This window comes from Anas platyrhynchos, chromosome 3, assembly GCF_047663525.1.
Source record: "Anas platyrhynchos isolate ZD024472 breed Pekin duck chromosome 3, IASCAAS_PekinDuck_T2T, whole genome shotgun sequence".
NCBI classification, from domain to species: Eukaryota; Metazoa; Chordata; class Aves; order Anseriformes; family Anatidae; genus Anas; species Anas platyrhynchos.
This window is the reverse complement of record NC_092589.1, coordinates 20,394,740-20,420,300: the sequence shown is the minus strand read 5'-3', so window position 1 is coordinate 20,420,300 and position 25,561 is coordinate 20,394,740. Positions and strand designations below refer to the sequence as shown.

Genomic DNA, 25,561 nt, shown 5'->3' with positions numbered 1-25,561 from the left:
TCCCTTTCACCCCATCATCTGACACTGAGCAGAAAGAAGTCCCTGAAATAAGTCCAAACCCAGCACCATTCAAGTAAATACATAAATAAACAAAAGCAAACCCTTCTCAAAATATCTGAGATCTGAGCAGCTATTAAGTTACTGCATGCAAGTGAAAAGGTGGGAGTAGAAAGGCAGTAATTCTTTTTTCAACTTTATTTAGAAGGCAAGTGGAGCTGCTGTTTCTGCTTCACTCAGAGCCTGGTCAACATGACACACACGGAACATCCATCCAGCTGGAGCTTTCTCACAGCTCAGACTGGGATGTGCAATCTGCGGGCCATAGCAGAGCTTATATCATGTGTGGGCCCACAGCCAAGTCACTTCCAGTCATTGGAATTAAGAAATGAGAGGGACATTAAGCACGTTAGCCATCTCCTAGGCTAGGATCAAGGACTCAGAAATTAAACCCATAAATTCTGTGGTGCTCTTCTTAACAAAGCATTCACTCTGAAACATGAGAGATCCAAGATACTTTTATCTCAATTTAAGAGATAACAAAGGTGTGTACAAAAGAAGGTCTTTCAGAAACTTGAGCTTGTTATAACTTGTATCTGTGTAACACTGTGCTCACTCCTTGAACTTTCCAACAAACTCCATTAAGGACAAGATGTATGTCGGTTTTATTTATCATGCCATAACTAATAGCTGCTGCAAGATTATTTATTTCAGTTTCCAAGTTTATACACGAACAAAGTTCCGCAGTTTGGGGAATACTTTCAGTGCATTTTGTGTCGTCACTTCTATAACTTCTTCAACTGGAATTCCTTTAATTTTGGCAATGTATTCTGCAGCAATGTAAATGTTTTTTGGTTCATTTCTCACCTGAAAAACAGAAAGACAAAAAAAAAAAAAATCAAATTATAGAAAATTATAGATCTCTCCAGGTGACAAGTGTTTCAGGTTCAATACTTCCTGACACCTTTAGTCCCACTTCAGTTCTGCATACATCTACCCTGGCATTATTTTCTCCTTTGACCATTCCTATAAATTTCTTTTCCTCTTCCAGCCTTGGGAACACTACCTCTCTAGCTAATTCTCTGATTTCCATCCCTTGCCCATGTCTACTCTACTTACTAGCCTACAGCCTAGAAGAGAGGGATCTGGGGGTCGTGGTAGACAACAAGTTGAATATGAGCCGGCAGTGTGCCCTGGCAGCCAGGAGGGCCAACCGTGTCCTGGGGTGCATCAAGCACGGCATCGCTAGTAGGTCAAGGGAGGTGATTGTCCCGCTCTACTCTGCGCTGGTGCGGCCTCACCTCGAGTACTGTGTGCAGTTCTGGGCACCACAGTATAAAAAGGACATGAAACTGTTGGAGAGTGTCCAGAGGAGGGCTACGAAGATGGTGAAAGGCCTGGAGGGGAAGACGTACGAGGAACGGCTGAGGGCACTGGGCCTGTTCAGCCTGGAGAAGAGGAGGCTGAGGGGAGACCTCATCGCAGTCTACAACTTCCTCGTAAGGGGGTGTCGAGAGGCAGGAGACCTTTTCTCCATTAACACCAGTGACAGGACCCGCGGGAACGGGGTTAAGCTGAGGCAGGGGAAGTTTAGGCTGGACATCAGGAAGGGGTTCTTCACAGAGAGAGTGGTTGCACACTGGAACAGGCTCCCCAGGGTAGTGGTCACTGCACCGAGCCTGACTGAATTTAAGAAGAGATTGGACTGTGCACTTAGTCACATGGTCTGAACTTGGGTAGACCTGTGCGGTGTCAAGAGTTGGACTTGATGATCCTTAAGGGTCCCTTCCAACTCAGGATATTCTATGATTCTATGATTCTATGATACTAGCACAGGAGAATGAAGTAATCTCCATAAGGCATGGTTTTGGACATGCAAACGCAGAAGTCCACCCATCATTTACCTGTTTTTCAGGCCCCAGAGCTGGAGAGTCAGTTTCCAAGCATATACTTTCCAGAGGTAACTGTTTCACAAGTTTCTGCTTCTTGAAGAAAATAAAGACAGCTATTAAACGCTTTATGAACTTAGACCTGTGGAAAAAATGTAAGATGGAAGGATAAGCTTGGCATTTAAAAGATCCGTATGCTATCAACAATTTTAGAGTGGCAGCAAGAATCCCAAGAGCTGCTCAAGAAGTCCCCTCAAAACAGGATTATCCTATTTTCTGTGACTCTAAATACCTGAAGCACTATTATTATCTTAACACTGAATCCATTGTTATTTTATTACATTATTATATTGCACATTATTGAATGCCCTACAATTAGACTTGCCAATGCATTTTTAATTTGCCAATTTTCTGTATATATATTTGTGTATCCTTTTTCTCACCTCTTTCACCCTGCAGCCCCAGTTTCCTTTCCTTTCTGCAGATTCCTACCCTCATCCCCACCTATATCCATCCCTCACACCCCCTCCACTCGAATCATGCCTCTTCCTTTCTTACATTTCCAGATTGTGTCACAGAAGTTGATGACAGATGGAAAGAGACGGCTACCCGAGAAGTTAGCAAAGTTTGCAGCAATCCAGAGGAAAAATTGAATGAGCAGTTTCACTAAGTCCAGGGCTGAAACTGGCCAACACTGTCTTTAAGCAATTTATCTAATGCTTTGCAGGGCATGCCGTTGACTAATAACTATTTCTCAAAGGCCTGTAACTTAGTCAATTTCAAGCAGATTTCCTTTTGAACAAAAGACTCATAGCACCAAGATAGAATCTATTTTTTCCACGTCATGTCCCTACTCTAAAACACTACAGTGTCAGAAGTTTCCAAAGAAAAGTTAATCAGAACACATTAAAATGAGGGAAAACATCTATTTTCTTAACCCCTGTTTCTGAGGAATAGCTGAACTGTTTCAGCCAAAATTTCCCCAAAAACTAAGGCAAAAGCCCCAAACAGAAATTTAGTCCAAGTAAAAAAGCCATTTTATAAGTAACCAAAAGCGGGAATTTCTATCAAGGAAAAAGTAACTGTAATCATACATGAGTACTGCTAGTCCCACTTCAAACTGTACAGACTTAAAAGAAAAAAAAAAAAAAAACGAAAAAAAAAACCACAAGCATCCTTTAGAGCTGCATGGTAAAAATGCAGGCATGCTTACCACCATGGAAAGCTACCAGTTATAACCTGCAATCCTCAACCACTGAGAAGGTGCAATCCCCTTTAAATGTTACCTGTTCACTCCTTATAATGGAAGGAGGAATGGAGAAGTAGTATCCGGCTTTCACCCCTTCCATTGCTACAGATGGCTTCCCGTCAAATGCATGAAGCAACACCTTCGAAGCACCTCAGAGAAAAGAAACAAACCAACTCATTAGTAGTGTTTGCAGTAGGTCCATGATATCACCTTCCAACTAGACCTCAGGCCCACCAAGAATGACTACAGAGTCTCTGCACTAGTCCTTCCAAGTTTCTTGTACACAAACTGGTAATGAAGGCAGAACAAGATAGAAGAAATTCTGTTAAAAAAAAAAAAAAAAAAGCCATGAAGGAAAAAAAAAAAAAGCATTAGAAGCATACCTTGTTCCTTTAAGAGATTAATGGTTGGCCTTCCAGCTGAGCGGGAGTGAACATTTCTGCACACCAAGGAGAGACCTGGCATTAGGAAATTCAGCAAAACACATGTATATATCTATGTAGTTTTTTTCAACAAACATGAACCAACAGCAGGTTGGGAAGAAAGTAATCTGTATTACACCTTTAATCTGGAAAAAAAAATCTAGAGATATACATATAAATAATTTTAGCTATAGTGAAGATATATCAACAACACAGTAAGGATAAGATACAGTATTCAACGGCAAACATAGGGAAAATTCAATAACTACGTCTTCAGCTGGAGACTGACAGGAAACTAGTAACAGCTTAAGCCACGCGAGTTCTATAGGTTCTTAGTAATGATAAATCCTGGGAAATATTTCCATAGATTACTGAAATACAGCAAGTTCTTCTACTAGTATAAACAACACTTACAACGGCAAATCCAGTCTTCTTGCTAACTCAACCTGCTTAATCAAAACCTGTCTTTGTTCTTCCTTCTGTTCATCCGTGCTGGCAAATCTGGGAGTGAAATCTAGTCCTACCTGTGGTACAAGAAGAGAAGTGACAAAGTTCAACTTTTTTTTTTTTTAATGCTGAATCCAGAGACACTTAAATTACAGAATTCTGCTTACTTCTCCAATTGCCACCAGTTTATCTTTGTAGAGTTCTATAAGTGGCAACGCAGCCTCCAGATCCTGCAGGAACAAAGTAAAGAAGCGATCCTTATTGCCCATATGAGATGGAAGCAGTATGAATTCAGTCATGTGGTTAAAATGGATTTCCATTTATTGCTTTTAAATTCTGTTTCCAGAACTTGCTATTACTAGGAGCTGAGTAGTTTTAGGGCCCTGAAGGATTTTTCTGCCTTACTCAATGAGCCCTCACTTCATGTTGCTCTTTCCACAGGAGCAGAAGAGGTAACAAAACCAAGGCCCATAAAAAGTCTGGTAGTATTATATGGCTGCAGACAGCTCTCCAAGTTTTTCACGTTAAAATTTTTCAGGCACAAATTGGTATCCTCCCGCTCCCCATGACAACAAAGGGCCATCTGCAAACATGCACACATTCTGTTCCTATAAACAAACCACCCATTTGGGATTTTTTTTTTTTTTTAACTGTTTCACTGTGGCATCTGTAACACGGCCAGATGACTTCAGCGAACACGCCTGCTGTACACCTCAGACAAATGGCAGACCTGGGATTCAGTCTACTGCACCTTCTGTGTTACAGAAAGACAAAAATCACTGAGCAGATCTAATGTTAAATTAGGCAAACTGGAACACTATGGTGCATTGTCAGGGCGGCCCTAGCATCACCACAACTCGGCTGACCCAACCCACGGTGTTTTACCTTCAGCGTCACGCTGCGCTGCTCTTCTGGAGAGACTTCTTGGACAGGGTGAACCCCTAGGCATGGCAGCACGAATCCTGGGAACCTGGGCACAGAACAGCGTGAAGGAGCACAGGGAGACAAGCCAGAGAGCGCGGGGTGGAAGGCGAGTTACGTGGGGACAGCGAGCAAATTACACAGAGATGTAAGGCCAGCCTGACCAAGGCAGAGGGCAGGTGGTCCTCGCCAGCTGTCAAAGCAGCCCCTCACGACGGCTCGGGGCCACGCGTGGGGGCTCTCGCTGGGGCGGCGGTGCCTGCCTGTGGAAAATAAGATAGGGGGGGACGGAGGGGAGACGGGACACCCCCAAACCCCGCACCTCTCGGACAGCTCCATCACTCTGCAGAACTCCGCCGCCTGCTCCGCCACCACCACCAGCGCCGCCACGGCCGCCTGCCACAGCCGGGAAAAAGGTGCTGAGGAGCGGGGAGGGCGATGGAGGGGACGGGGCTCGGGGTTTGGGGGTGCCGCCCCCCATCCCATCGCCTCGCCTCACCTCCTCTGCTGCCCGCACCACGGCCGCCACGTCCTGCGGGAGAGAGGCAGCGCCTCAGCACCAATCCCAGCACCCATCCATCCATCCATCCCTGCACCCGTGCATCCATCCCTCTCCCTCCCCTCACCGTCTGGAAGCAGGGCGCGGCGAGGTGGCAGTGGCAATCCACCGGCCGCCCCGCCGCCATCTCTGCCCGCCGGGTTCCGCTTCCGGGCCGGCATTTTGGGGCTGGGCGGAGGCGGGAAATGGCGGCCGGGGCGGCCGCCGGCCGGGATCCGAGGATTCGCTGCTGCTCGCGGCGGGGCCTGGAGCGGCTGCTGGGGCTCTGCGAGCCCTTCCTGCGGGCTCTGGCGGCCGGGCAGCCGGGAGGCCCCGCTGAGGACGATGTGCTGTGGGTGAGGCGGCCGGGACGGGGCTGGGGAGCCGGGGAGGGAGGCAGGGAAAGGCCGGCGGGGGGGGCGTCCCCACCCCGGGGGTTCTTCAGGGACGGGGCGCTGAGGGACGGGGGCTCGGTCCCTGAGGCGATCCCTGGGCAGTGGGTCAGGAAGAGTCTGAAGCAGCTGCAGGAGTTTTGCAGCCCTTGAATCTCTTGCAGAACTTCGAGGCGGCGGTGCGGGAGAACGTCACCATTAACGGGCAGCCCTGGGGGGACGCCTCGGCCAGCTCCGAGCCCTGCGGTACGTGGGGCTGCTCGCTCGTTTCTCGCGGGTTTCGTTATCTGTTTGTGCTCAGTGCCTCTTGGTTGTCTGTTCGTGGTGCGGGTGAGGTGGAGCTCAGGCTTGGCTTTGTATGAGGAGCTGCTGGCCACGCTGCTTTCCTGCAGCCCGGGGTACAGCTGGCTTCGCGGGGTGCGCCCATGGAGATCCTTACCCACCAGGGCTCAGCTCCCCGTCCATCCTCTGCCCAGCCTGTGTTTGTGCTTGGGATCGCCCCAGCCCAGGTGCAGGACCTTGAACTTGGCCTTGTTGAGCTTCATGAGATTTGCATGGGTGCATCTCTCAAGCCTGCCCAGGTCCCTCTGGATGGCATCCCTTCTGCCCAGCGTGTCAGCCGCACCACACAGCTTGGTGGTGTTGGCAAACTTGCAGAGGATGCACTCGATCCCACTCTCCTTGTTGCCAGCAAAGCTGTTAAATAGCACTGGTCCCAGTACAGACCCCCGAGGAACGCCGCTCGTCACTGGTCTCCACCTGGACATCAGGCCAGCTCCTTGAGTGCGCCCATCTGGCCAGCTCCTTACCTACCCAGCGGTCCGTCTGTCAAAGTCAACATCTCTGCAGCGTAGGGACATGGGGCAGTTATGCACGACAATGTCAAATACTTTGCACGAGTCCAGGTGGATGATGTCAGTTGCTCTTCCCATATCAGTGCAGTAACCCCACCATAGAAGGATAACAGATTTGTCAGGCATGATTTGCCTCATTTTAGTAAAGGGTGAAGAACTGGAGTGGGTTCATCAGAGGCTGCCCAGATGGCATGGGGACTGGATACATCAGAGTGAAATGTTTATCCATTATTTTCAGTGGGTGCATTTATAAAATAATCCTAAATGCAGATTTCACGAGATACCAAGACCAGGTTTTACTTCGTTGTCAAGGCTGCAGGCACTGGTCTCATAATGCAAAATGCTGAACTGATTCAGGCTCACTCAGCTAATTCAGATTTACTTAACAATTCTTTACAGGGTTTTCTTAACAGGAAATCTTTGTTTGGATGGTTACGTTTCAATGTAGGTTATCCTCTGCATAAATCCAACCTCATGCTAGCTGAGGTACTGTTTACCTTCCTGCAGTTGGCATAAAGCAGGTGTAAGGACTGCGTTGTGCATTTTAATTTGACATAAATACAAGCGTGTGCTCATCTCTGAGCCAGTTTGAATCACCAACTGATCTGGCATTTTGTGCCTTCAGGTATTGCTGTTGACCAGTGGCTCAAAAAACCTCACAAACTCTCAAACTTGTTTTTTGCCTTTCTGAGTTTTACAATCACCTGATTCTGCACAGATTGACCAAGAGAGGGTGCTCAAAATCCATTTGTTACCAGTAGACTGAAAACATTGTGTGGCTTGCAAGCTATGCTCAACGTTTTAGTGATAACTGTGAATTTAAGTCCTAAGGAGTTTGCAAAATTAAATTTAAAAATTATACAGCAAGACTACTGTCAAGGTTTTGAATCTCCGCTGGTGGAGAATTATAAGTGTGCAAATGGAAGAATATAGAAATATGCATTACCTTTCAGTTAGACAAAGTTAATTCTGTTGTTGTTTTGTGTTTTTTTTTTCCATAACTCTTGTGATTTATTTTTTTTTGGTTTGTAATGATGACGTGTGACATCAAGCCAGTACAGGCATTTACTTGTCTAAATCTTGAAACCAGTTTTAAAACAGTGTCTTAAGCTTTAAAAATAGCTAACTTTAATTGCAACCTTGGAGAAGCTGAGTATCTGTAGTAGATTAGCAGAAGTTAAAATACTTCAGTCAACAACTGAAAACACGTTCTGGATATTTAGCCTAGTCTTACGATTGGAAAAGAAGGCTACGAAAGGTTGAAAGTAGACCTATTTTTGTTTTTGCAAACTCCTTCTGACTAGTAACTACAGGTGTCCTCAGGCTGCAGAGTATTTATGGGATCAAGGTTTCAGTAAGGTGACAGTTTGTTGTCGAAAATTTACAGATTGATTTTAAGATGAAGATGTATATCTGTGTTCTATATGATAGAAAGTCAAATTACTGTTTAGACAGCTGATTTTCGTTTGATGCTTGAAAATTGTACAGATCAAACCATTTTTCTTCTTGCATCTTGCATTTATTGGCTTTTTATTTTCTAGTGGAAAAACAAATTACCTGAGAAGATCTTCGTCAGACTTTTGTCAGATTCAGATCACACAGAGAAATGTGGTTTGGATTTTTTCCCCAGAGATTGTTCCCTGCCTCCTATGTCCCATCACCCCAGCTCCCTAACTTCAAAAGTAACTGGTCAGCAGGAAGCTGTGATTTGATTTCTGTACTGCTTTACACTGGGATCCAAAACAGACATTCATCTTGTTTGATAATCACATTTCATTTCTTATTTCAGTTCTAAAGATGTCTTTGTCCTTACAATTTTGTCTCAAAGGAAAGAAACATTGTGGGTAGGAGCATTGTTACAATAACTTTGTGTGCTTGGCATTTTTAGGTTCCTACATCAAAATTCTTGAAGACCAGTTTGATGAACTTATAGTAGAGACATCAACAAAGCGTAAACAGTGGCCTAAGAAGATACTGGTACATGTTATCCAAAGCATGAAAGCAGAGCAAGAAATGTTGGTGAGTAACCTCAGATTTTTCAGAAGCCCTTTGCTTACAGTAGCTGCTGTATGTAACTTGAAATAAATCATGGAATCCCAGAATGGTTTGGGTTGGAAGGAACCTTACAGATCATCTAATTCCACCTCCCCTGCCATGGGCTGGGACACCTCCCACTAGACCAGGTTGCTCAAACATTGAGCTTCGTTTCTTTGCATTAATTAGCAGTAATTTATCTTCCATAAGGTAAGGATTACTACAGACTGCTGTGAGGGAAGTGGGCCTGTGGCACATTTCAGCAAGTTACTTAGGCAGATTGCTTCAACGTGGTGATTTACAGCTTACAAGCCATTATATGTCTATGAATCTTGTCAAATCTGGGTTTCTGAAATTCTTGTCTGAAGGTCATTTAACGTATTAAATTTATGATACGTGCGGATAGATATTATCACACACGGTATTTGACTTTCAAAAATAAGTCTATTTTCCCTGAGCGCTTCTGTTGAGCTGGCAACTACATTGAGCAATTTCAGTTAAGAAGGAAAAGAAGTAATGTGGATAATTAATGGGTTCAGCAATTTCTGTTTTTTGACACTGAGTGTAAAGTAATTACTGGTATTAAACGACCCATTCCTGTTCCTGGTTAAGTTTCTTTTCTGTAATTACATTAGACCTGCCTCCTGCTTACTTGCTGGTTAATTAGGAGTCAATTTTCTTTCCATCCTTCACTTTGATATCCTAAAGAGCTGTGACATTCCTATCTCTTGAAGTACATTTTTAAAGTGTCTAACTCTAGGATAAGGTCTTAAACCATGTTGTTTTTGTGGCAGGTTAGTGGCTTTATGATGTGCTTCAAGTTATTTGAATCTAGGAGCAAAGCAGAGGGACATCTGGACTATGGCACACTGTTCGAGCCATTTCTGTGTGTGCATGTGTGTTTGTAAACAAATGAGATGATTTACTGCCTTCTGTTCAGAAACTTCAAACGGGATAGAAGGTTAAAGTGTTTGCTACAGAAATCCAGAAATATTTTCCTTCCCTCTTCCTAATTATGCGCATGCTGTAGTATGAACTTTCTATGGCTGAAGTGTTACTGCTTTTTCATAGGATTTCTGACTCGGTAAAGACTAGAGAATTGCGTTCTTCACGTTGGAAGCACAGGAAAGCACGCAAATGAACTGCTGCCTTGCAGTTCAGCGAGTTAAACAGTTAGCAAGGAAAGCCTTGACATTTAGCAAGCTGTATTTCACAGGGGTTCTGTAGCACGCAGGGATAGGGAAAGCCAAAGCCCACCTGGAGATGAATTTAGCCATGGCAGCAAGGGCTTCTGCAGGTGTATCAAGAGGAAGACCAGGGGCTGCTTCTGACTGGGGCTGATGACGAAGGACATGGAAACGGACAAGAAACTTAATCCCTTCTTCGCCTTGGTCCTTCCCAGTAAGATTTGCCTTCAGGAACCACAGGCCCCTGGGAGCTGTGGGAGGCAGTGAAGCAAGGAGAACTTCAGGGGAAGGGCAGAGGAGCGTCAGGCTGGGAACATTTACATCACCAGGGCACGCACCGTGGGTCTTCAGGCAGTGACTCAGGACTGGCTCATGCACTTGGTCCCATTCTCTGTGTCCTGCTGGGATGTGTCCACAAATGATGCTGTTAAAAGGGGACTTTTGGTTATCTCTGAAATACCGTGGCAAATGGGGGAGGTCCCTGAGTGCTGGAAGAAAGGAAATGTCAGCCCTATCATCAGGAAGGGGAAAAAAGGAGGATCCAGGGAACTGCAGACCTGTGAGCCAGGAGCTGACCGTCCCTGGGAAGGTGATGGATGGGTGGAAGTGGCCCGCATGGACTTACAGAGGGAGCCATCCCTGACCAACCTAAGGGACACGTCCAGGGAGCTGGTGGATTTGGGGGCACCCAGCTGGAAAGCAGCTCTGCAGGACGGACCTGGCTGCTGAGCTGACCGTGGGCCAGAAGCGCGCCCTTGTGGCAGAGGAGGCCACCAGCTGAAGAGCTGCCGGCAGGCTGAGGCCAGCTGGTCTTCTTCCTGCCCTCTGCTCAGCCCTGGTGACACAGGCTGGGAGCTTTGGGTCCTGCTGGGCTCCTCGGTCCGAGGAAGGCGTGGGGAAATTGCATCAGGTCCAGCAAGGAGTCGCTGGCGTGGTGCAGTCCTGAGCAACCTGCTCGAGTTAGCCCTGCTTTCAGCACGGGCTTAAACTGAACCGCCTCTAGAGGGCCTTCCCAGCCCCAACCGCTCTGTGATTCTCTGCTAGAGAAGAAAGGGATTATTATCATCATTTTAAAGTCTTTTAAGAGCCTGCATTGCATTTCAGAGGACTAAAATTGACAAAGGTAAATAACTCTCCAGCTTAGCCAGGCGTAGAGGATTTGCAGTAAATAGAAGTGCATGCATATGTATTTGTCTTCAATCTGAAATACTTTCTAACACATCATGCCTTTGTGATCTCTGTTGTCAGTAAGTCAAGTATATCAAACCCAAAAAATTAACTAAAATAAAGTGTGTTATTGTGTAGCACCAAGATTTTAAGGAGACCTTTTAATCCTTTTGGAAGGAACTATGTTCTACCCGAGTCCTAAAGTAGAAGGGTTACTTAGGACGCCTCTCAGACTACATTTCTTCTGCTGGTGATCATTTCAGAATTTACTACAGCACAACCAGATGATTATTTTCTTTGTATCTGCAAAACACAGAAAGTTTATAGCATGTCTCTGTAAATGAAGTGTTTTTTTCCTCCCAGCTATTTCTGCAAAGGTACTCGTGTTTTCTCTGCTTTAGTTGGTGGACTTTTCCTGTTCCTTTTTAAGCCTGGTATCTCTCCTGATGCATGTTTTCTGGGGCATAAAAAACAGCTATGAAGATGCAGTACTTAACTGAAGTTCACATGGGGGGAACCACTCGTTTAGTGTGGCAATCTCCATGTAACTGCCAAAGCAGGAGATGATCTCGCACGTTTTCATTCAGTATATTCCCTCTTGTTTAAGGATAGCTGCAAGCAGTGTTCCTCTGTTTGGAGCTGACGCTGTGGGCTTGTTAGTAACACGTGTGAGCTGTGAAAGTGTTGCTCTGATAACACTGCAGAGAGGAATAAGTAACTTTCCTCCTGCTGCTTTTTTTGGTTGGAGAAGGATGAAGGACAGCTCTTCAAGTGGAGAAAACAACTTGCAGATGATTTAAAAACCTTGCGTTCCTATGTCTCTGCTTTGTTCCCTTCTTCCCAAGTAGGTTCTTACTTCTAATTCTGCCCTCAGCATAATTAAATATCAAATATATTAATTGGTATTAGGTAACTTCATGTCACAGTTCCCTGGTGTTAAATGAGAGAGCCTGGTTTGTGCAGACGACTGTACCTGTTCTTGCATAAGTAACTCCAGGGATATGATATAGTCACGTAAATGGTTTTCTTTTTCTAAGCTTTTTGTCTTTATGGACCCGTTGTTGAGGTTTGCTCCTCTGTGACAGCATCCTGCCTTTGTGAATGGTTCCCTAGAAGTCAGAGCTGTTCTTTTTCCTCAGTAGCACAGCGGATGGCACTCCTTCTTCCAAAACATCTGGGTTTTAGTTTAGAAATTCTCGTGCTTTAAGAATTGGAATTCCACAAACCAAAGCAGATTTCGGAGCCATGTTCACAGTGAATGTAACTGTGTTAGCCAGAATGCTGTTTCCAGTAACTGGGTATCTACAAACCCTGCATCTAATACCCTCTTTATCTACATAATTCCACCACCATCTCTTTCGATTAACCATTCTCCATTGTTCAAATTGCAGCGTATACATTAGTATCTATTAAAGTGAGAGGATATTTCAGACTTTTTCTCTTTTGATTTTGCAGAAGCTCTACCAGCCTGTGGTAACGCCCGAAGAGATCAGGTCACAGCCTTCTCAAGGTAATGGTTTCTCAGGGGAGGGCAACTGTACTGAGGGAACACTGCCTACCTTACTGGCCTGCAGCAAATGTTTTACAAGTTTCCCTTCTGTAAATTTATTTAAATATATTGGCTTGTTTAAATTATTAACCAAAGCAGCTAGAGGTTTGTCATAACTGAATGTATCGCTGCATTGGTTTATTCTGAACGCTGTCTGCTGTTACACAGTGTGCTTGAAGGCAAAAGCTGGTCCCCAGGGGGGGTGCATTGGGTAGAAACTGTCAAATACTCGCCCTCAGGAGGTTTTCTTACCTCTTTCCTCCTTTGGTGGCGGAGGCAAGATGCAGAACTAGGTGGACCACTGACATTATGCTTTGACCGTCCTTGTGTTGCCTTTATATAAATACTAGAAATGCTCCACTCTCTCTTCCTAATCGGTCAGTTTCTTCAGGGAATTGAAAGCAGTTGTGTAGTACTCACTGATGAAGCATGGATTGAATTTTACCCTGCTTGTGTAAAACTGTAAACGTCATAAGTTTGCTCCATGGTTTTGCAAGGTTATTCCTTGTTCCAGGGAGTTTGAATAAGGCAGTGTGTTTTGCAATAGAAGAGTGGGATGTGCTTTGTTTGAGGCTGGCCTTTGGAGATGGAAAGTTCTGTCTTGCCTGTTACAAAGTCCTGAAAAATGACACAATTTGCCAGTGCTGTTTGAAGTGGGCACAGTAACAGAACCCTCACTATGAATTACTGCAGCTGCTGCAAAGCTGGCGTAACAAGCAGAGGTGATAACTGAAGTTTGAGAAGCAAACCTGAAGCTTCCAGTTCTCACCCTGCTGATCTGGCTTCACTCAAGGCATCGTTTCCTCTTTGTAAACAGGAGACATTGCTCCCAGAAATGCCAGGCTGTGCAGCAGAGCAGCTAACAGGAGCAGTAAAGAGCGTCACTTCACGTCTGCGTTCCTTTTGGTTTCTAGCATCCAGGTCTATGCTTCTCTGTTAGGAATTAACTGCTTCTATAAGCTAGTAATACCTTGCACCATGGTTTTCCTTTTTAGGTTAGGTAACAGCAAAGTCCTAGCCAAGACAGCAGAGAGTTTGTGCTGAATTTTAGTATTATGTAGTCTTTGGGAAGTTTATGTATCCCAGTTTAGCAAGTACAGCGGCCAGAAACCAAAAATGTTTAGATTACTCAATACCTTTCATTTCCTTTTTTCGTTTCCCTATGTTTTGGAAAGCCTTGAACACTGAGGAATATAGTGCTGTCCATGTAAAGCTGAACTCCTGCAGGCAAACTTCATCTGCGTGTCAATCTTCTTGTGTAACTGAAATAACCCTAGTAATTATTTTTTTTCACTTTTACTTAACTCCTTCCTTACAACTTCATAGAGTCTTTTAATCCCAATGTTCTACTTCAAGGATACTTCTTTATGGACATGCCTTTCTTTTAGAGAATGTCCTGTGTTGTAATTAAAGAGGCTGCTCTTTGACTCTTTTTCCTTCCAAATTCGGAATGATGGTGCGTTTTAGCATCCATGTCCGTGCAAGGATTGTTTCCTAAGCCCTGTGAGGTTAGCACAGCAGGCATGTGGAAAAGGCAGCCTAACAAAACAGCCAGCTGCTGCTTCCTACGTGTCAGCAGGGAGGTCACTAGCACTGCGCCAGAATTCAGTAGTTGACTTAAATTATCCTCAGTAGTACTGACTAGTTTGAAGTCAAAGCACGGTGATGTGTTTTGCTCTGAAATGGTTTAGGAGCATGTGCACAATCTAACAGGGTATTTACTGCAGATGATGGCGAAACCCTACAGGAAAATAATAGTAGTGGGAGGTGAGACTACTTAGTTCCCAGAAGCACGCTTACTTATCTGTTTTTGTTGATGGCATAGTGCCACAGACGGAATAATGACAGAGGACATGCAAAACTCTTTTATAGTAACTTTAAGAGTTTAACTCTTGAGTAGAAGAATTATTATTGTCTGTAAAACAATCAGCAAAAATGTATAATGTGTTGATGATCTTACCATATTGCTACAGCAATCAAATACATACCATTTTCCCCACTATTCTGCACCTGCTGTCTGCCTCAGTACTCGTGAAAGCTTCTCTTTCTTTCTTTTCTTGTTAACCCAGCAGAATTAGTGTTGTTCACATTGTTTACACTCTTTTTTTTTTTTTTTTTTTTTATTCATAGAATCACAGAATGGTTTGGGCTGGAAGGGACCTTAAAGGCTGTCCAGTTCCTACCCCCTGCCATCGGCAGGGACACCTCCCACTAAGCTGGGTTGTCCAAAGCCGCATCCAGCCTGGCCATATTCCTGTTGTTAACGCCCGGTAAATTAAGCCAGGATGAAAAAGTAGCCTTTTTTGTAAAAGCTCCTTCTTCTGTGCATTTTTTCCAAATGTAGTGTGAACATTGTAATTATATAATGTAATTTGAACCTGCTTTGGCAGGGGGGTTGGACCTGATGGTCTCTTGAAAACCCTTCCAACCTCTACAATTCTGTGATTCTGTGAACTTGAAAGGTTTAAAAACAGATAAATATATATACTGTAACCTCTTCCTTTAACTCAAATACTTCCTCTGTGGCTCATGTTTTGTATAAGCTGTAGGATTTCTAGTGAAGAACTGTGTGGCTTGCAAGGGGTGAGACTTCTAGGCACTACTGTATTTTCTGTGATTAAGAGTAATAACACTACGATAAAGCCCTTCGGCTGTCATCCCCGGCACTCTGACAAAAGGGATGTGTTGTAGGTTTAAGTTTTACACAAGGACTCTGCTGCTTTTCTGTCTGATTCTAAAAAGCCAATAGCAAGTTTTGGGGGAGGAAAGGGGAGTTACGTTTCAGAAGTGTATTTGAGCTTTATGTTTTTCTGCAGATGCTTACATCACAGATCTGAAGCAGGTGACAGAAACGGTGTCTGAACAGATTGGTGAGGCAATGAAGGTGAGATCTGTGTGCTCCAAGGGGATGTTTGTTTCTTTTCTTGTTCTGATAATGTTATCAAACAGGAGTTCCAGCTCTTGTTGGTTATAGCTTTGTACAAAAGAGCCTGCTTGTATACTTTTGAAGCAAGCACATCTTTAGGTTTGGATTCCTGATGTTATAGTTGTAAAGAACTCACCCTCAGCTGGGAGTAAGGAAGAATAACCTGTGGTGATAGGAGGCATTTTTTCTTTAATGGAGATTTTAGGACCTGCAACATCTGAGAAATACCTCCTGAAGGTATGCACATGACATTTATTACATTAGCACCAGCTCAGACAGGAACTGTGTTCCTGTGATACTGATTCAGCTCAGAGCTGGAATTAGGCAGCCCTGAAACTTGGCATCCTGTTGGTACGAGCTGTGAGTGCAGCCCCTTGTGCTGTTAGGCTGGTAGCGCTGGGTTCCCAGCCTTCACCTGGACCATCCCTGCGGACACTGCAGCTTTTGTGCCTGTCAGAATCTAATTAACATCTCGCTCATTGTAGCCGTTACTTTTCCCATGTAACTCGAGATGCTCAATTTGTTCTTGCAGTCTCTCCCCGCGCTAATAGAAAGAGCAGAAGGTTTTTCCCAAGCGCTGACTTGGCAGCCAACCCTGGAACTCTGCAAGCTGCGGCAAGAAGTTTTTGCTGGTTGTCATGCAAAGGAGGAAGATAACGCCCAAAGCTTCGTATCACCGGGAGAGGTCACGCCAACAGACACTGGCACCAGTAAAAATCCCTACACTTTGTTCAAGAGGAAAAGAGCTGCAGATTCACCACAGAGAAGATACTACCCGCTTCGACGGAGGAAAATTACCCTCAGCGCCTGAATTCCTCATTTTGTATTTTCAGATTGGATACTCGGTTGTACTCTGGCTCGGTGTATTCAGTCTTTTACTTTTAAACCCTATTCTACCCTTTATTTCAGTGCTGTACGTGGGAGCTTCCTTAATTATTTAGCTTTTGATCCATATATGTATCTTTCTTCTTACTGTTACAATGGTGGTATATGACAGCCTATGCGTGCCAGTAACATCTGGTATCCTACAAATGTATTTACTGATTAACTCTCGTTTTTTATCCTTTTATTACAGAAGTTAGCTTGAAGTCCTTGTTCTTTTCAGAGCTCTGCAAATGCTTTGTGTCTGTGGGCAGCCTTTTTGTAAACCACTAAGTGCTCGTACACAGCAGGCACATCTCTGAAGAGGCTGGAGAGTGTCTGGTTGTCCTAATGAACCTTCATTTATACTGCGTTTGGTGGCTATTTAATAAATAAATTAAGAAGAGTTTCAAACTAGAACATACTAAACCCACCAATTTTGGTATGATGCTTTAGTTATCTGAAAATCCACAGCAAACCTAAAATCAGTCCCCCCTATTTCACCTTTCCTGAATTTAGGTCAGCAAGGCTTATGTATCATCACATTGGTTTAAATGTGGGACTTCAATAATTGTATGTATTTGCCTGCCGTGTGATCTTCAGAGCAAGGATTTGACCATCTGCATCTTTCCATCTGATATTTCAGTTCATGCAATCCATATAAGCAGTCTGGGGGTTTCCTTGACAATACTTCTACACATTACAGGATCTTGACTTGGGTCACATATGCAATTGTGGCATTTGACTAAACTTTACAAATCAGTATAGGCTAACAGTAAATGGTATTAGGTTGAGCTAGCTTACTTTTTTTAAACACATTAGTACCTAGGTAGTGTTAAATTGAGCATTATGCTTTAATCATCGATAACTTTTTCTGGCTTACGAGTGCATGTGCTTACAGTAAATACGTGTGTCTAGCATGTGATGTATTTCCTCACACGGTAAACAGAGGGTTTTTAAGAAGCTTTATTAGCGTAGTGTTGTGGGAAGGCAGAGCCAACTTGATGTCTAAGAGACTGAAAATTTTCAAGAAAACGTGTAACAGATTTTAGTACCGTTTATTTTGTAAAGGTGAGCCTCTGTGCTAAAACTTTGTATATTTAATCACATGTAAATATATTTCCCATGGCTTTTGTATATACAAACTTGTTTTTATACGAAGTAAAAGAAATCAATTAAGAAAGATCAAAGTTTTGGCTGATGTTGTTCTAATCCTGGAATACATGGTGACTGAACAGTTAGTGTATTAGTACTTCAGAAGACATCTGTGTTAAATTTTGGCTCGAGTAACTGAAGTAGCTCCATTTACTGCCTTTGAACTTGCAACTGCTATTAATCTCGGGGCTACAAAGCTTCTAATATAAGAGAGGACAGGATGTGAGAGGACTGGAACTGCAAAGCTGCGGAACGTGTGACCGGGACGGTTTTTCAAACAGTGAATTGTAGCTTCTTTGGGTATGTGTGCTCTGGCCTGGGCTGAAAATCCCCACGTTGCCCAAATGCATACATCTTCGCTGAGCTCCACAGGTGCTCTTGAATCTGAGTGTTCCTAGACAAAGCTAAGCACCACAAGAATTTGCAAGTCTCCAATTATAGTATTTTTTTTTTAATAGAAAGATTCCCTGCTATCCTCCCTTGAATGTTAGGCAATTAAAACAAAAGAAAAGCTAGGATTAGGCACCTCTCTGAAGACATCCCATCTAAAATGACCAGTGTAAGACAAATGCCTTAAGAAACAAGGAGGGACAGCACTGCAGATTAAGACCTAGGAAGTGAATGAAAGAAGTCGTCCTGCAGCACGTGGCAGCATAAAGAGATGGCAGGACAGTCGGTCTGCATGGGGTTTGAACAGAGTGGGAAGGGATGCCTGGTACCCTGAGCCAGGGTAATTGAGCTTGGTTCCGTGGCCCTTGTAACCACGAGTGTGTGGAAAAAAAACAACACAAAGGCATCTGGAATTGCTGCCCAAATAAATGGTGTAAAGAAGGATAAAGTAAGTAAGTAAAGATTCCCAGTGTGGCATCTCAGCTGTGAATTTACAAATCTGGTGGCTGCTTTTGGCCAAGCGACAGCAGAAGGTGCTGGAGAACGTCTCTTGAAATGAAAGTCCTGTGATGAGCTAAACTCAACACTTGAGTGCTCAGCTCTTTCCCTAATTATTAAAAATTTCTGCAGCAAGGGATGTTTGCAGCTATCAGTGTCTGGGATCTATTTTCCACTGGCAGAAACACACATACATATATATTTATTTCCCATTCCCGTAGCCTTTCGTCCTTCAGTTAACTTTTCATAGAAATCAGCAGTGTTGTGCAAGACAAGTGCTTAATCAGGTTTTCGGTGAAATGTCACAACATCCAAACTTATTTTTAACTTGGGCTGAATTGGTATTGCATCAAGAAATGTCTGGTAGGTTTTCTTTATATAGCCCTTGAATCCTGTAAGGCGGCTCAACAGTGAGGGATGCTCAGGAATATTTGCAGGCTGGATTTCGTGGCTTTTTTGGGTGAGCTGGGCCATTTCGCTGCTTGGTGATGTGGTCATCGCTGATGAGGGCGAGCCATTTCTACCCCGTGAAACCTGAGGGGCTGGAGGAGCATCCCTGCCCTGTGCATGTTGTTTTCTATCCCAGGTGATGGCAAACACCACAGGGAGAGCCTCCTCTTCCAGAAACCTCGGCACAGACACCACCGCATGTCTGCAAGCCAGGGCACTCGGTGCCCGGCCACCCGGCTGCGCTCTGTGCCGTGCCTTGGAAGCGCCGCGCCGTGTTCAACCACAGCTCCAGCCCGCGTGTGTGTGTAGGCTGCTTCGACGCAGACAGAAGTCGCTGATAAGCTGCGAGGGTAAAACGTAAACTCAGCCGCCTGGGCTGCTTTCTGGGCTTGTTTTCCCTCCTGCATTGAAATGTTCTGCCTTTGCTGCTGTGTTACCTGGAATTACTGTGTAGGCATTTCTGCAGATGTACCAGAGATAGAGCTTTAATACTAAGCAGAAACTTGTTCCCACGAGCAAATTTTGACTTTTCATTTCCTATGCCACTTTGAGCCCCAGCAGACCATGCTCAGGCCCAAGGGAACCTTCCTGTGACCTGTCCCCTGCTTGTGGGGTCCTGGAAACCTCCTCAGGCTGCAGCTGCCAGGAGTTACCCAGCACCCAGCAGCTGGGTGCGGGTGTGATGGAGGAAGGGAGAAGCCAGGCGGGGAGAAACCAGGGGGCCGGGAATGTCCTGCAGGGTGCTCACAGACCCAGCACAGCCTGTGGGTGCCCGCTGGTTGAGGCATTTTGGCGAGGGAGCTGAAGGGCCCGTCAGGGACGTGGGTCCCAGGGGACGTTGGATTAGGGAAGGCTCGCTGCTGCTTGGTCCTCCAAAAGCACCAGGTGGAGGTGGCCCAGAGGGCAGAGACAGAAAGTGCTCTGAGGTGGTGTAGTAGGGCTGGGGAGAAGCCCTTGGCCAGGTTTTTCAGCAGCACTGTCTTCGGGCCAGCTCCTGGCCTCCAGCTGCGCGCTTCTCTCACCTCCAGCACGAACTCTTGGCCGGATCTTCCCAAAACGTCGGGCTTTATTTACTCCATTTGTGGCCTCCGCAACCTCAGCTTCATCTAAGCTGCGTGACTCAAACTTCTGGGGAAACCAGGAGAATGGGGAAGCGCCCCTTTCATTGAGATACCTGGGGCTTCGTGCGTGGCGCCGTGGGACACCTTCCCTCGTGGGAACGCGTGTGCCCCGTGCGCTGGCACACGGGGTGCTTTGCACACACCTACGGCAGAGCGAGGGCGTTGGCAAGCATCTGCCAGGGCAAAAAGGAATCCTTCTGAGCCAGGGAAAAGCAGAGGCTCGGGCAGGAGCCGCGCTGCTCGCTGCGGCACAAGGCAGGGAGCCGCGTCCCGGAGAGCCGCGCTGTCCCCAGGCGCTGCCTTCCTTCGCCTTTACCAGAAGCGCGCGGCATTTCCTTATTATTTAAAGGAACAGGGCGAGGAGCGAAAGCGAAAATCGCTGTATTCCAGCCCCGATGCCTCGTCCTCACGCCGATGAGCCTCGCTCCCTTCTCTGAAGCCCAGGGCGCTCGGAGGAGCCGATGGCGCACAAGTGCTGCGGGCAGGAGTGCGCGGGGGTGAGGCTGCGCGGCTGCTGCGCGGCTTTTGCGCGGCTTTGGGGGGGGGGTGGAGGGGGGAGCAATTTTTTTGGAGGGAGGGAGGGGGGTTCTCCGGGGGAATTTCGGGCAGCTCCGTGCCCTGGGACCGGGAACTGGGGGGGTTCCCCCGGCGGTGGGGCGCAGCCCCCGGGCCCTCCACGTGTGCTCCATGCGGGCGGCGGCTCCGCCCCGGGGCCCGCAGGTGCCGGTGCCGGTGCCGGGCCGGGGCGGGCCGGGGGGGGCCGTGCCTGCAGCCCTCCCTGCCTCCTTCCAGCCCTCCCCGGGGCCAGGGCCGGGGCTGCCCAGCGGCGCCCCGGGGCGGGCGGCAGCCGGCGGCATGTCGGGTGGCGTCCCGGCGGCGGGCAGCGCGCTGCCGCGGAGCTCCGAGGGCGGCCAGCAGGTAGGAGTAGGGGCAGGGGTATGGGGGGGTCCGGGGATGCGGTGGGTGCCTGCCGGAGACCCCTGGGTGCCTGCCGGGACGCGGTGGGTGCCGGCCGGAGCTCGCCCGCGGGAGCCCCCCGCCGGTTCCCGGACTTGTTTCGAGGCGCTGCTGGCTCGGTGTCTTTCCAGAGTCACGAAGAAGACGACAGGAAGGTGAGGAGGAGAGAAAAGAACCGGGTGGCGGCGCAGAGAAGCCGGAAGAAGCAGACGCAGAAGGCAGACAAACTGCACGAGGTGCCCGGGGGGCTCGGGGTGCCCGCGGGGCTGGGGATGCACGGGGCTCGCTCCCGGCTCTGCCCGGTAGGGATGGGGGGGACACGGTCGTGCCCGCACCTGGTGGCCCCTGGCCGCCAGCGAGCAGCTCCCCGGGGCTCCTGGCGTCCCTCGGCAAAGCTGCTCGCTTCTGGAGCCGGGGTAAGGCCAGCAGGAGCGCTGCGATGAAGCAGGGATGCCCCGGGGAGGAGGTGGTGGAGGAGGGGACCGCTGCGGGGTGGCAGCGCTGGCTTCACTCAACCTAAAACTGTGGTGTGGGGCAGAAATACCCGCTCGAAAAGGCTTCTTAGGAACTCCAAAACTGGCGCGGGAGCTCGGTTCAGTTAGCTGCTATGCATGTGTGCTCTGATAAATAGCAGTGGGTGTTTCCAAAAAGCATGAAAGTGGCTCATTCTTCCAGAAACTCGCAGCACTTCTCGATATCACACGTGCGGTTCCAGTCCCCAGCACAAACGCTGGAGGAGAGGAGTTGCTTCTCTCCGGGTCGGGATGTTGCCTGACACAGCGGTGCTTTTGTTGTAGCGGGGCTCCCGGTACCCCAGGAGCTGGTCCTGCTGCTGGTGGCTGTGCCGGTCATGTAGGGTGGAAGGAGCTGCCAAGGGAGGCACAGGGTGGGGAGTTTGGGGTTTGTTTTTTCCCAGATCTCCTCAGTCAGTGCCTGACACTGCCAGGTGCTGGGTGCTTCTGGACAGGGCAAGCCCTGGCTTTTCTGGAGTCACTGCACCATCCCGCAGCCACTCTGGTGTTCCTGCTGGGCTCGGGGCTCTCCCTCACGCTGGGAATCTTCATTCCCAGGTTTTTCCAGGCAGATCTGGCTGAAGAGGCGTTCCTCCTTAGCAGGAGCAATTTGGTGCTCTCTGCCCTGCAAAAGGGATGGAGCGACTGGAGGGTAACGCTTGCTCCATGGGGCTTGGGGCACAAGAGGAGAGCAGAGCCAGGGATGCTGGCCTCTGCTACAGGGATGTATCAGGAGGATCCTGCCTGTTGTGCTCTGTGTGTGAGTGGGTGCTGGAAAGGTGCCAGGGAGGGCAGGGGAGGGTCAAAAGTGCAGCAAAGAAGAGAAGCAGAGGAGCACTGTGCAGGGCTCTCCCCTCCGCCTGGTAAGCAGCCCCTTGAAGGCACGTGTGGGCTTTGAAGCCTGCTCTGAAGCTTTCCCAGGGAGGTGAGATTGAGTGGGCGAGTGTTGAGCCCCAGGCCAGCAGCGAGGTGCAGACACCTGCAGGTTTTCCGTGGGCTGGCTCTGAACCTTGGGCTCTCTTCTCTTTGGGATGAGAAGTCTTGGCAGCAGGGACACTTGAGACCTGCAGCTAGGGAAAAAAAAGAAAAAGTGACATGCGAGTCTCACATCCGTCACAGGTGCGTGCTGCAGAGCATCTCAAAGCTCCCCTGCAGTTAACAGCAGCGTATTCATTGCCAGAGGAGCCTTGGCTCAAAGGCAGCCTGCTCAGGGACAAGCAAGGCAGTGGCCAGGAGTGCTGCTGACCAAGTGGGGGCTCGGGACTTTCATTTTCATAGCTCTGATGGTGTGGAGCTGGCAGGCACAGCCTGGGGCTGGGAGGGGCACCACAGGGGCACGATCACCTGCCTCTGTAGCCCTGGGCTGCTGGGGAGCCCCCGTCCAGGGGCACCTCCTGCAAAAGGAGTCGCATCGTGCTCAGGATGCAGGTCGTGAAGTACCTGCCCTGTTTAAGCACCCAGGTTTGCTCGAGGCTGTGCATGTCCTTCCTTAGCATTTTGCACATTATAATAAGAAACCACGCTTCTTGCCTACAGTTACTTGAATATACTCAAGGTGGGAGCACTGAAAAGAACGTTTTGACTATGAGTAGGCTTTTTTTTTCCTCCTTCCAGGAATATGAGTCCCTTGAGCAAGAAAATACCTCCCTGAAGAGAGAAATCGGAAAGCTAACAGATGAAATGAAACACTTGAGTGAAGTGTTGAAGGATCACGAGAAGATCTGTCCACTATTGCACTGCACCATGAACTTTGTGACCGTACCAAGGCCCGATGCACTCAGCAGCTGCCTGCCCAGATGAGACGTTGCCTCCACCACCTCTAGATGTGATGTGTGAAAGTGCCAGTACGAGGGGAGATTTGAAGAACTGTATACTTAGGGCACAGGCCTTCCCTTGAAGGGGGCTGGACTTGACCACACAGCTCTTCTCCGTGTTGAAGTGTTTTAGTCTCCTGAATCTCAGGAAAACATCAATATGGAAAAAATGACAACTCGAACCGCGACTTTTTATATTTTTGTAGAATCTCCGAGCCATGGTTTTGCATTCAGAAATGTCACAGTGCGATGCAGCCCACCATCGTGCAACGGAATGTAGACAGGGAAAAGTACCGGCCTTGGGCTGAGATGCCTTTCTCCCACGCATCCACTGCTAGCAACCCTTTGTCAGTTGTCATCCTTGTATATCAGATTCTGGCTGCTGGTTTGTGGTTTTGTTTCTTTTTTTCTCTAAACAGGTTTGGTTAATAAAAGCAATGTCCTATCTTTATGGTTTTCTCCACCTTCTTCGATATCCAATGTCCTTAAAACATCTCTCCTCTTTGTTTGCTGGTCAAATCCAAAGTCTAATGGTAATCTTCCTGTCAGTTGCTTTATTATTTTCTTATCACCATTTCATTAGTCCCTCTTTTGAAACGCGTGTAAACCAATGAGTTTTCCAAGTCTTTATTTCTTTACTATCCCCAATCAACAGTCTCTGCCAGCATTAATTCTCATAATGTTTTATATCCTAAAATACAGCTCAGCCAGTCTCTAATAATGATGGTCTGCTCTGTGTGAAGGAAAAGCAAAGCAGTCTGCTGGTTTTACACATTCTTTTTTAAAGAGCAGATCTTAAAATTTACTGCTTTAGTGTGCACACTGAAAATTAACTAGGGGATTATTTGGGGTTAGGGGAATTGTTTGGATTTTTTTTTTTTGGTAGTGCATTATCTTTATTCTTCATCTCGCATGTTGCTTCTGATAAGTGATGCCCATGGATAAAATGAGTTAGTTTGGCTAGGCATTTAATTCCATGTCCACATGGGATAACTGCATGCAATATGTCTTATTACTACTTTCACTATTTTTTCCCTTTCTTACCAAAAAGGAAGAATTATGACCATGTTTATGAGAAACAAACAGAAAAATGTTCTCCCCTTCTCTGAAGCTTCTTAGTTGTGTCAAGCCCTAGAAATGTGAATGCCCTAGGAATGGATCCAACAAAGAGTTGCTCACAGTGTTTACCAATCAAAGAGCATCTCTGGATAATAAAAAGCTCTAACCTTTTGCAAGCTCTCCCACTTCAGCATTTGGTGATTTTTTATTTTTTTTTAGCTCAACTCATGAGATTAATTTCTCCCCTCAGCTGGATTTATGTATTTATCAGCAGGATGTGATCCGAAAAGTGTAAAAGATTTTATATATTTAGCTTCACTAGTTTAATGATGAATTACAGTTTAATTATGAAGACAGTTGACTGCACGGTTTCACTAATTCTATCTGCTTTCTAAAGGGCCCCCTCGTACCATTGTCTTAGGCTAGAAACTCAAGGTCAACAGGAGGAGGGAGTTTTTGGTTTCTTGAGAAGTTTGCAGTAGGTTGTCCCCAAGAGAATTTTCAGCACTTGCAGAAGCGATCCACAGCCCAAACGTGTTGTTCAAAGTTTCTTATGGTCCTGTAAAAATTGATTCATCATACAAAGAAAAGCAGGTGCAGTCCCTGCCAAGGAAAATGAAAACTTCAGGACATGTTGCAGTATGCTTTTTGGGTAATGTCCTTGACAGGATTCTTTGTGTCACCCTTAATAAAGGAAGCTATCTTGAGTATCTTCACCCACCCACCTACATCCCTTCCCCTCTGGATGCCACAGTGTAATTTGGGCTGAGTAGAGGTGTAATGGAGAAGGTGGAGCATAGTGGAAATGAACCATGTTTGCTCCAGTAAAGTTCATTATAGCTTAGGATGGTCGGAGTGCGAGAGGGTATCTTCTGTCTCGTAGATGTGTATGTGTGGCTGAGCTGAGGCTGGGGATGAAAAGGAGCTAGCTGAGGTCAGAGTAGATGCAAAAGCGTGGTATCTCCTATGAAGCCCTGCAGACCCTCAAAACTGGGAGGAAAGATCAACTACCTTGTCTAAGACAGTCCATCCCAGCAGAATCCTCCTAAGGATTTTGTCCAACAAGTGCTTTCCCCCAGAAGGGGAAGAGTAGTCACCTGTGTGAAATCATCATCCTTACACATCTATTCTTATAAATATCTGCCTAGAAACTGGCTGCATGTTATTATGTA

General features: G+C 46.7%; 3 protein-coding genes across 8 annotated transcripts; 2 read left to right on the top strand and 1 right to left on the bottom strand.

The window, feature by feature from the left end:
- Positions 1-497: 497 nt before the first annotated feature.
- TATDN3 (TatD DNase domain containing 3) lies at positions 498-5,681 on the bottom strand. 4 transcript variants are annotated; one of them, XM_072035498.1, is made up of 10 exons: positions 5,552-5,681; positions 5,425-5,457; positions 5,248-5,344; positions 4,890-4,974; positions 4,172-4,234; positions 3,972-4,081; positions 3,519-3,574; positions 3,173-3,285; positions 1,902-1,982; positions 498-864 (listed from the first exon to the last, which is right to left on the bottom strand). In XM_072035498.1, exons 1-10 carry the CDS (start codon positions 5,643-5,645, stop codon positions 721-723), a joined length of 876 nt encoding a protein of 291 aa, XP_071891599.1. In that variant the 5' UTR covers positions 5,646-5,681; the 3' UTR covers positions 498-720. The 4 variants fall into 4 exon arrangements, with proteins under 4 accessions (XP_071891599.1, XP_071891600.1, XP_027309500.2 ...); XM_072035499.1 differs by having other exon boundaries at positions 1,902-1,979; XM_027453699.3 differs by having other exon boundaries at positions 5,248-5,321; positions 5,552-5,653.
- NSL1 (NSL1 component of MIS12 kinetochore complex) lies at positions 5,625-17,623 on the top strand. 2 transcript variants are annotated; one of them, XM_027453704.3, is made up of 6 exons: positions 5,625-5,819; positions 6,002-6,101; positions 8,598-8,728; positions 12,553-12,607; positions 15,463-15,530; positions 16,105-17,623. In XM_027453704.3, the coding sequence occupies exons 1-6, from the start codon at positions 5,670-5,672 to the stop codon at positions 16,381-16,383; spliced, it is 783 nt and encodes a 260-aa protein (XP_027309505.3). In that variant the 5' UTR covers positions 5,625-5,669; the 3' UTR covers positions 16,384-17,623. The 2 variants fall into 2 exon arrangements, with proteins under 2 accessions (XP_027309505.3, XP_071891602.1); XM_072035501.1 differs by having other exon boundaries at positions 5,626-5,819; positions 6,020-6,101.
- Positions 17,624-20,272: 2,649 nt separating this feature from the next.
- On the top strand, positions 20,273-23,781 carry BATF3 (basic leucine zipper ATF-like transcription factor 3). 2 transcript variants are annotated; one of them, XM_027453703.3, is made up of 3 exons: positions 20,273-20,544; positions 21,136-21,240; positions 23,131-23,781. In XM_027453703.3, the coding sequence occupies exons 1-3, from the start codon at positions 20,509-20,511 to the stop codon at positions 23,314-23,316; spliced, it is 327 nt and encodes a 108-aa protein (XP_027309504.1). In that variant the 5' UTR covers positions 20,273-20,508; the 3' UTR covers positions 23,317-23,781. The 2 variants fall into 2 exon arrangements, with proteins under 2 accessions (XP_027309504.1, XP_027309503.1); XM_027453702.3 differs by lacking the exon at positions 20,273-20,544 and adding an exon at positions 20,772-20,965.
- The last annotated feature ends 1,780 nt before the right edge of the window (positions 23,782-25,561 follow it).

Coding starts and splice junctions, on each gene's coding strand:
- TATDN3 (XM_072035498.1), bottom strand. CDS start 5,645: ATGCCGGCCCGGAAGCGGAACCCGGCGGGCAGAGATGGCGGCGGGGCG. Junction 4,235..4,889: donor AGCGCAGCGTGACGCTGAAG/GTAAAACACCGT, acceptor TTGTTCCTGCAG/GATCTGGAGGCTGCGTTGCC. Junction 4,082..4,171: donor AACTGGTGGCAATTGGAGAA/GTAAGCAGAATT, acceptor CTTGTACCACAG/GTAGGACTAGATTTCACTCC.
- NSL1 (XM_027453704.3), top strand. CDS start 5,670: ATGGCGGCCGGGGCGGCCGCCGGCCGGGATCCGAGGATTCGCTGCTGC. Junction 8,729..12,552: donor AAGCAGAGCAAGAAATGTTG/GTGAGTAACCTC, acceptor TTGATTTTGCAG/AAGCTCTACCAGCCTGTGGT. Junction 12,608..15,462: donor CAGGTCACAGCCTTCTCAAG/GTAATGGTTTCT, acceptor GTTTTTCTGCAG/ATGCTTACATCACAGATCTG.
- BATF3 (XM_027453702.3), top strand. CDS start 20,903: ATGTCGGGTGGCGTCCCGGCGGCGGGCAGCGCGCTGCCGCGGAGCTCC. Junction 20,966..21,135: donor GCTCCGAGGGCGGCCAGCAG/GTAGGAGTAGGG, acceptor GTGTCTTTCCAG/AGTCACGAAGAAGACGACAG. Junction 21,241..23,130: donor AGGCAGACAAACTGCACGAG/GTGCCCGGGGGG, acceptor TCCTCCTTCCAG/GAATATGAGTCCCTTGAGCA.